Source organism: Pipistrellus hanaki (assembly GCF_964339955.1).
Source record: "Pipistrellus hanaki genome assembly, chromosome: X".
Classification (NCBI taxonomy): domain Eukaryota; kingdom Metazoa; phylum Chordata; class Mammalia; order Chiroptera; family Vespertilionidae; genus Pipistrellus; species Pipistrellus hanaki.
The window spans coordinates 64,839,693-64,849,633 of NC_140524.1; the positions used below are offsets into that span (position 1 = coordinate 64,839,693).

The 9,941-nt window shown below is 54.1% G+C and overlaps 1 protein-coding gene across 1 annotated transcript; it reads right to left on the reverse strand.

Annotated features, from left to right (window-relative positions):
* Window positions 1-1,438: 1,438 nt before the first annotated feature.
* BEX2 (brain expressed X-linked 2) lies at window positions 1,439-2,415 on the reverse strand. Its single transcript, XM_084869791.1, is given in 3 exon segments — window positions 1,439-1,716; window positions 1,719-2,018; window positions 2,231-2,415. Coding segments are annotated over 2 exon segments (339 nt in total). The 5' UTR covers window positions 2,014-2,018; window positions 2,231-2,415; the 3' UTR covers window positions 1,439-1,672.
* Between the last annotated feature and the right edge of the window lie 7,526 nt (window positions 2,416-9,941).

Consider the following 9,941-nt stretch of genomic DNA (forward strand, 5'->3'; position numbering starts at 1 on the left):
GTCCGAAGCAGCCGGGCCCAGAGCAGCCGGGTCGGGAGCAGCCAGGCCCGGAGCAGCAGCAGCCAGGCCCGAAGCAGCAGCAGCCAGGCCCGAAGCGGCAGCAGCTGGGCCCCAAGCAGCAGCGGCCAGTCCTGGAGCAGCTGGTTGTGGAGTGGCCCGGAGCAACAGAGGCCAGGCCTGGAGCAACCGGGCCCAGAACAGCTCTCTCCTCACCTGCCCCTGCCCCAGGGCTGCCTCTCAGACATGGCTGGAAACTTTTGGGGGAACTTGAGGGTCTGCTGAATCAAGTGATGAAGGCTTAGATCTGGATGTGTTGAGTTGTTGTAGCCCTGGGGTGTTGATCTGTGAGTGCCTTGTGTGGGGTCTGGATGAGGTTGGTTGATCTATTTGGAAGTGTCTTTTGTGTGAAGTGTATCCTTAGGCATGTGGAGGTATTATTGATATGAGAAAATGCTAAGTAACTGATTTACTATCTGAAAAATTTAAAGTTCTGAAAGTTTAAGTTCTCTTGCCAAAAAGAGGTTTTAAAGCTAACACCTTAATTTTAATGGAGAAAGGGGAGGACAAGCCCTTCCCACCCAGAACAGGTAATCCAATTCCAGCAGCAGCTATCTTTAAACTATGTGTTCATTTATATTTGAATGGCTATGCCTTTTACAGAAACCAAGGAAATTAAAAAACCTGATGAACAATATCAACTGTTGATTATAACAGAATCAGAGATACCGGAGGGGAGTGGACTGACAATTCTGGGGGAAAAGGGGAGTGGTGGATGAGGGAAGAGACTGAACATAAACTGTGCACCTATGGATGAGGACAATGGGGGGTGGGGAAAGGGCCGAGGGTGGGGTGGGAACCTGGTGGAGGGGGGAAGAAATGAGGAACCTTTGTAATAATATGAACAATAAAGATTGATTTTAAAAAAAAAAAGCTTTCAAACTTATTGTATTGACAAGAACCCACAGAAGCCCTGGGAAGTGATATTATCTTCATCTTGATAAATACAATAATTTTTAAAGAGATAGGTCTCATTATTATAGATCCAGAGGTAAGCTAAAACAGATTCTGATAGGAATGTTTAGTAAGTGTTCAGATGGCTTTTATCCTGTGGTCAAGCTATTCCATTAGGTAATATACACTGAGTGGCCAGATTATTATGATCTCTGAATGCATAATAATCTGGCCAGTGTATATCCTATATAATAAAAGGCTAATATACAAATTGTCCCTCCACCAGGAGTTCCACCAGCAGGCAGGCTGGCCAACCGCCCATGTCCCCTCCCCCTGGACAAGCTGGCCGGACCTCACCCATGCACAAATTCACACACACATACACTGAGTGGCCAGATATTATGCGTTCAGAGATCATAATAATCTGGCCACTCAGTGTATGTTTGGTTTTGAAAAAATGAGAAAATATAGATAAGAAAATAAATGCTTTTAAAAACTGCCGTATTAACCACAATATGTAATGAGCATCTTTCCATGCAGTAGATAAAACTCCCCTGCTCACAGAATCTTACAAATTGGGTCAAAACACAACATTCAATTAGAAACTGGTATTAGGCGACCCACAGGAAACAAGTAACACTAAAGGTTTACAAGAAGGTACATCACAAACAAGTTTAGGAAGCAGGTGTCTCCTTATCAACTTCAGGGAAAACACCAAGATTCAAGGCACAAGGCAAAAGTCGTGATGGTCACGGTGAGGGGGTCAGTGCTAACTGCCCGCAGACTGTGACTTAACTGCTTTCCCCTCAGCGTTTCCATCAGCCGTCTCATCTCCCCAGCTCTCTCCCTGTGCTCTCCTCTCAGCCTGGCCTGTGGCTCTCCGAGCCTCTGAGCCCCGGCCCATCTGTACTGCAGGAACCGTCTGCCATTTCCTCTGGGCACACAATAGTCACCAGGCTCTCCTTTATCAGCATCTTGCTCCTTTGCATCCTTTGTCTCCTTTTCCTGTTGGGCATCTTCCACGTTGAGATTTTTAGCCACTTGTTCCTCTCTGGACGCCATTGCTCCTAGGAGACAAGAGAGAGAAGGGACAACTTCATTGATGGGTTGATCAGCACTGAGGACAAAGGCCCTACTACGCACCTTTCAGGACTCAGAGGCCTGAATTGCAAACACTTTTTAAAATGGCATTTCCCCACCTGAGAGGCTCCCTCCGCCCCCTAGGGGGCCTCCAGCCCCAGCTCCCCCCCTCCTCTCCCTCCCCTCGCCCCAAACCCACCATTTTCCCTGCGATCCAAGCCGGGCCTCCGGAGGCACCAAAACGGAGGACGGGATGGGGGTGGGTGAGGACTTGGGGTCTCAGGGCTTTCGGTGTTCCCCGCCCCCAGCACGCGCCCCGCACCCACCGGGGCCTGTCCCCGCAGCGGCTCCCCCGATGGCCGCCGCCGGAGCGGCGCGGGGCGCTGCCCACACCGGCCCGGGGCCTGCGGGGCCTGCGGAGAGCACGGGCCCCGCGCTGCGTCCGCCGCCCCCCCCCCCGCCCTCCTGGTCCCCCCCAGCCCCTCCCGGGTCTCTCCCTGCACCTCCCGCCCCCCGCCCCCGGCCGTCCCCCGCCACCCGGATCCCCCCGACCGCCCCCCCAGCCCCCGGCCCCCACCGGCCTCCCCGTCCCCCTGCCCCCCCCCCCGGCCGCCCCCCGCTTAGACCCCCTCCCCCGCGGGCCGCCGCGGTCCCCACTGAGGGGCGGGGCGGGGCCCCCAGGCAGGTGCCGCCCGAGGCCGTCGCGGGGCCGCCCGGCCTCCGGAGCTCCGTTCCGCAGGCGCACCGGGGCGGGAGCTCGCCGTCTCCGAGGCGCGTCCCCAGAGCAGCCCGACCCCAACCCCCGGAGGGCTCCCCAGCCGTCCGCCCCCCCCCCCCCATACCGGGCTCCGCTCTGGCCCCTCACCTGCTCAGCCGCTGCCGCCCCTGGGGCTGCCCGCCCGCGCCCTCGGGGCCGCAGGAGCTGCACCGGGAAGGGCGCGGGCCTCTGGGCTCCAGCGCTGGAGCGAGGCGCGGGGGTGAGGGGGCCGGTCGCTTGAGGCCTGGGAGAGGGAGAGGGAGAGGGAGAGGGAGAGGGGGAGGGGGAGGGGGAGGGGGAGGGGGAGGGGGAGGGGGAGGGGGAGGGGGAGGGAGAGGGAGAGGGAGAGCCGCCCCCGCCCCAACCTGCTCCCCCCCACCCCCCGCCCTGGGGTCCCTGTAACTGCTTCAGCTCGCTGGTCCCATCCCTTCTCTGTGTGTGCCTGGGTCCTTGCTGCTTATATATTGAGGGGCCTGGTGGCCATTCCCATTGCTTCTCTGGGTACTTGCCTCTTTCCTCCCCTTTCCCCAGTATACACACTTCCACCCGACCACCACCTCCCCCCACCCGGCCAGGACTCAGTTGTAAACTTTTAAGGGGATGCAAAAAACCTCAGTAGTAAAAATGAATCACATTTTACTTTAATATTTTTTTTAAAATTATGCAGGAATACCTGTGACAGTCGGCCTCGTCTGCCCGAGAGATAAGGACTCTGGAGACAGACCAGACCAGGGGGGAAAAGTTTAAAAAAATAAAGTCAGTTGTAACTCAGTGCCTGGAATTCCTTTGTAGTAAGACATGCAGACCTCCCTCTAGATCTGGCTAGGAGATTGGAGTCATCAAAACTGCAGCATCCTGCACTCCTGTTTGGAGTCAGAACAGACATTCTGCTTGAGGCAAAACAGGCCAGGATGTGTAAATCACCTAAGGAATAGCTGAGGAAGGCCAGTTCTTTGTCCTGAGGGGCCAATCAGGGAGTGACAGACCTACAGGGGGAGTGGAGGGGAAAAAGAGGTATAAGAGGAGGGACTGCCCCTCCATCGGGGCTCTCACCTGGGTGTTTGCCAGCTGCTGTGTCAGCCAAGGTTTGAGCCCGGATTCGAATCTGTAATAAACTCTAGCATGCTTAATCAAATTGGCTCCGGTGGTTCATCTCTTGGGGAACTCGCTTTGTAACATTTGGAGGCTCCCCAGAGAGATCCCACCTGAGGGGCTTCTCAGTAAGCCCCTCTAAGAAATTTCACGTCCTCTGGAACACCGGACCACGCCGGGATCTGCCTGCAAGGCGCCGGCTCTGGTAAGTCAGGCCTGGTTTCTCTTTAAAGTTTCTTGAAGCTTCTTGTCCTGGTTTGATACGTACCCTGTTGTCGTGAACTCGGAGGCGGGACGCCGCTGAACTCCCGGTTCACAACCGAGGTGGTGATGACCACCGAGGTCTGATTTCTGGTCCTGGTCTGAATGAGTGTTGTTGTGAGTGTTGAGAGAGTGCGGCCGCAATCGAGTGTGTGGGAATTGGTAAAAGTGTTTTCGTTTTTCCTCTTTGGATTTGTTTTGGAATTATTTGTTGCCTAACTGTTTATAGATTGGGAAGAAAGAGAGAAATGGGGCAAGGAAACTCAAAGGAGAGTCACCTAAGTCCCCTTGAATGCATGGTTAAAAATTTTCCGGACTTCAAAAAACGAGGTGAAGGCTATGGTGTTTCTGTAGATGCCTTCACTCTCCGGAGACTCTGTGAATTGGAGTGGCCGACATTTGGGGTTGATTGGCCTTCAACAGGGACCCTAGACATGGGGCCCTGCACGGGAGTCTGGCGGATAGTCTATGGGAGCCCCGGGCATCCGGACCAAATTCCATACATTGATATCTGGATTGATGTTCTTTTTGATAACCCCAAATGGCTGAAGTAGTGTGGTTGTTTCCCTGACAAAGGAAAATTGGGAAAGAGACCTCCTAGGTCCATCTTACTCGCCTGGCCACCGGTGGGCCGAGAGAAGTCGATTCAGGCCCCTTCAGCACCCCCTGTTTTAGAGGCTCCTGAGGAGGACCAGATGTCCGGCCTGAAATTCCCTTGCCCACCCCCTTATGTGGCCGCTGCTGTCTCCACTACCTCGCCAGGCGAGGGGAAGGGGCCTGACCCCCCAGTGAGATCTCAGATGAGAATGGAGTATCCCCCCCTGCCCGGCTGAGAAGGAGCCCCCTGTGTCACCTGACTCTTCCAGTTCGGGTGAGGGAGATAGAAAAGGGGCCACCCCTAATGATCTCCCCCTCAGTCCTCCCCACACTCGATCAGGAGCCCAGTTTAGTGAAAGCCAACCGGCCGCCCAGTTACTACTTAAGGTGGTGGGGGAAATGGACTCCCATGGGCAGCGCCTAAGGACTTATGTTCCTTTCACCACCTCTGATTTATACTATTGGAAGAATCAGAATCCTCCCTTTTCGCAGAAGCCCCAGGGGCTGATAACTTTACTGGAGTCTGTATTCTACACTCACCAGCCCACCTGGGATGACTGCCAGCAACTATTAAACACCCTGTTTACCACTGAGGAGAGAGAGAGAATAAAGACTGAAGGGAGAAAACAAGTTCTTGACGCCCATGGGGAGCCGGTTACAGATTCAGCCCAGATTGACACCGTCTTCCCCTTGGCCCGCCCTAATTGGAACCCCAATTCGGTGTTAGGAAGGGAGGCTCTTGACCATTACCGCCAGGTTCTCCTGAGAGGCATTCGGGCTGCCGCTCGAAAGCCTACCAATCTCTCTAAGGTGACCGAGACCAGACAAGGGCCAAATGAGAGTCCGGCGGCTTTCCTCGAGCGACTGTGTGAGGCTTATAGGACGTATACACCTATAGATCCTGATGCCCCGGCAAATCAGGCAGCCCTTGTGGTCCAATTTGTAGCACAGTCAGCCCCAGACATTAGGAGAAAATTACAGAAGCTAGAAGGCTTTGAAGGGAAGTCTCTTTCTGAGCTGCTGGCTATAGCTCAGAGGGTTTTTGAGAACCGAGAGGACCCATCACAGGCCCTGACCCAGAAGATGGCCAAGGTCCTCAGAGCCATAGAAGAGAGGGACAGAGGATGGGAAAAGGGGAAAGGAAAAGGAAAAGGAAGATGGCAAGGGCAAGGTCAGAGACAATTGCTCAGGCGGAATCAGTGTGCATATTGCAAGAAGACAGGTCATTGGAAGAATGAGTGCCCTGAGAGACCAAGAGAAAGGAGGTCGGAGCCCAGTCCAGTCTTGGTGAAAGAAGTAGACTGAGGACGTCAGGGCTCCTCCACCCCCCGGGAGCCCCGGGTAACACTGACCGTGGGGGGCAAGCCTGTTGACTTCTTGGTGGATACCGGGGCCACCCATTCTGTCCTCTTAGAGCCTGAAGGCCCATTGTCCTCCCGAAGAACAGCTATTGTGGGGACAACTGGGAAACCGAAATCATACCCTTGGTCCCAGGCCCGCATCACCAACCTAGGAGAGAAAACGGTCACTCATTCCTTCCTTGTCATCCCTGAATGCCCCGAGCCACTCCTGGGAAGGGACCTCCTCCAAAAGTTAAAGGCCACTATCTCCTTCACAGAGGAGGGCCCCCAAGTCAAAACGGGGGAAGGAAAAATCCTTGTTACGTTCCCACTCGAAGAAGAGTACAGGTTACTCAACGAGCCTTCCCCGGGGATGGAATCTGACCTCCTAGCGAAGTGGCAACAGGAGATCCCGGAGGTATGGGCTGAAACCAATCCGCCAGGCCTCGCAGGGCACCAGCCCCCAATAGTCGTCCAACTCCTGAGCACTGCTCTGCCAGTCCGTGTCCGCCAGTATCAAATCAGTGGAAAGGCCAGGGTGGGGATCTCAAAACATATCAGGAGGCTTAAAGAAGCAGGGATTTTAGTCCCTTGCCAATCGGCCTGGAACACTCCACTCTTACCTGTGCAAAAACCAGGCACAGAGGACTTCAGGCCAGTCCAGGACTTAAGGGAAGTCAATAAATGGGTGGAGACCATACACCCAACTGTTCCAAACCCCTACACCCTGCTCAGCCTCCTTAAACCAGACCAACAATTTTATTCAGTGCTGGACTTAAAGGATGCATTCTTTTGGCACCCCAGAGTCAGCCCATTTTCGCATTTGAGTGGGTAGACCCAGAAAGCGGGGACTCAGGACAACTGACTTGGACCCGCCTGCCCCAGGGGTTCAAGAACTCTCCCACTCTCTTCGACGAGGCTCTCAGTCAGGATCTCCAGGACTTTAGAGCCAGGCATCCGGAGGCCACATTACTCCAGTATGTGGACGACCTCCTCCTGGCCGCCTCATCTTTATCGGAGTGTCAAGAAGTCACCCGGGACTTACTAAAAACTCTAGGGAGCCTCGGCTACCGAGTCTCAGCTAAAAAGGCCCAACTCTGCAAGACTGAGGTTACGTATTTGGGGTACCATCTTCGCCGAGGAAAGCGCACCCTCTCTCAGAGCCGGATTCAAGCCATCCTGCAGATCCCCACTCCAACCACCAAAAGGCAAGTACAGGAGTTCCTCGGGGCGGTTGGGTACTGCAGACTGTGGATCTTAGGCTTTGCAGAGATTGCTAAGCCACTGTACACCGCCACTGGGGGAAAGGATCCGACTCTCACCTGAACTACAGCAGAAGAAGAAGCATTCAGCGCACTCAAGACAGCATTGGTGAGTGCCCCTGCTTTGGCCCTGCCAGACCTTGAAAAGCCATTCCACTTGTTTGTGGCAGAGTCCCAGGGAGTAGCAAAGGGAGTGCTAACCCAGACACTAGGTCCCTGGAGACGGCCGGTTGCCTATCTGTCAAAAAGACTGGACCCTGTGGCTGCTGGGTGGCCCGGGTGCTTACGCGCCATTGCGGCCACAGCCACCCTGGTAAAGGAGGCATCAAAGTTAACTTTTGGACAGAACCTCCAAGTTACGGCTCCCCACAATGTCGAACAGCTATTACGGGCTCCCCCAGAGAGGTGGCTTTCAAATGCTCGAATAACCCAGTATCAAGTCCTCCTCCTTGATCCTCCAAGAATAAGTTTCCTCCATACTGCCGCCTTAAACCCTGCCACGTTGCTGCCAGAGCCTAGAGAGGATGCCCCACTCCATGATTGCGGCGAGATACTCACGTCCCTGACTTCTCTAAGGGCGGATCTCACTGACATCCCTCTACCCGAGGCCGATGAGACCCTCTTTACCGATGGGAGCAGTTTTGTGGAAGAGGGCACCCGATATGCAGGAGCGGCCGTAGTCACTCTGGATACTGTCATCTGGGCGCAAGCCCTAGGACACGGGACTTCTGCTCAAAAGGCTGAATTGATTGCCCTAACCCAGGCGCTCCGATGGGGAAAGGGAAAGAGGGTCAATATCTACACGGACAGTAGGTATGCTTTGCCACTGTTCATGTACATGGAGCCCTATACAAGGAAAGGGGCCTCCTCAGGGCAGGAGGGAAGGACATTAAAAACTCTCAAGAAATCCTGAACTTACTGTCCTCAATTTGGGGACCCAAGGAGGTGGCAGTCATCCATTGCAGGGGACACCAGAAAGACAACTCTGAGATATCCAGGGGAAACCGTCTAGCTGACCAGCTAGGGACATTGCCAAAAGACCCTGAGTCCTGATCCTCCAGAAGGATGCCACTCCTCCGAGCCCTCATTACACCCCAGAGGAGGAGGAACTAGGTCAGAAGCTCCAAGGGACAAAGAACAAAGGAAGATGGGTCCGCCTGCCTGATGGGAGGATCTTCCTTCCCCAGGCCTTGGGAAGGAAAATAGTTGAGCAAACACATCGGAACACCCACCTAGGGGGAACTAAACTGGCCGAGCTCCTCCGGGAGAGCTATTTTCTAAAGGGACTATACAAACTCACTCAGGACATTGCTCGAAGATGCCAAACGTGTGCCCGGGTGAATCCTAACCCTATTCAAGTTAGGGAACCTGGAGTTCGGTTCAGGGGAAGCACCCTAGGAGAGCACTGGGAGCTGGACTTCACAGAGCTACTTGCGGCGAGAGGAGGCTACAGGTACCTCCTTGTATTAGTGGACACCTTCTCGGGTTGGCCAGAGGCATTTGCTACCAGAAAAGAGACAGCACAGGTAGTGGTTAAATAATTAGTCTCCGAAATTCTCCCCCGGTTTGGCCTACCACTATATCTGGGGTCTGACAATGGTCCGGCGTTCACCGCCCAGGTCACCAAACAATTGGCATCCTCTCTAAAAATTAACTGGAAACTTCATTGTATATATAGACCTCAGAGTTCAGGACAGGTAGAAAGGATGAATCGGACACTCAAGGAGTTTTTAACAAAACTGAGACTCAAAACTGGCGGTGATTGGGTAAATCTCCTCCCTTTTGCCCTCCTTAGGGCCAGATGTACCCCTTATTCACAAGGTTTTACCCCTTATGAGATTATTTTTGGAAGGCCACCCCCAATCCTTCCCTGGATGAGGGAGGAACATCTTGGGGCCATCCACAACCCAAATCTTCTTAAGTCATTGCAGGCACTCCAGCTTACTCGGAGAGCAATCCAGAAGACAGTCTGAGGAGAGGAGACGGAGAGAGGCCAAACATCCAGAAGCCCAGTCGTCCAACCTGGGGAGCTTGTCTGGGTTAAAAAGCTCAACCCCGGTCAACTTGAGCCTTGGTGGGACGGCCCATTCACGGTGGTCCTCAGCACCCCCGCAGCGGTAAAGGTCGCAGGGAAACAACATTGGATCCACCACACCCGACTGAAAAAGGCGGAGGGTGACCAGAAGGAAGAATGGAGAATCCAACCCACGTCCGATCCACTAAAGGTCAAGTTTTCCCGATCCTAGTCATTCTCATCTTGAGCCCTACAGGGGCTAGTTCTTCCGCCCCCTCTCAGCCTACCCTCTATCACTGGGAAGTTACTCGGACTCTAGATGGATTTGTAATAGCAAATACTACAACAGCCGGGTACCCTACCCTTCATTTTGACCTATGTAAAATATTTGGGGAAAATTGAGGCAGAACTAGGAAAGAGGACTCTCTAGGATTTGAATACTGGGGAGGAGGAGTGGCAGCAGTCCAAGGCTACGGCTGCGGGGATCGTAGCCTGGAAAAAGGACTATGGCACAGTCAACATTACATCTGCCCTCGGGAAGGTCCTAGTGAGTGCGGGGGGGGGGGGGGGGAGAGATAGTTATTATT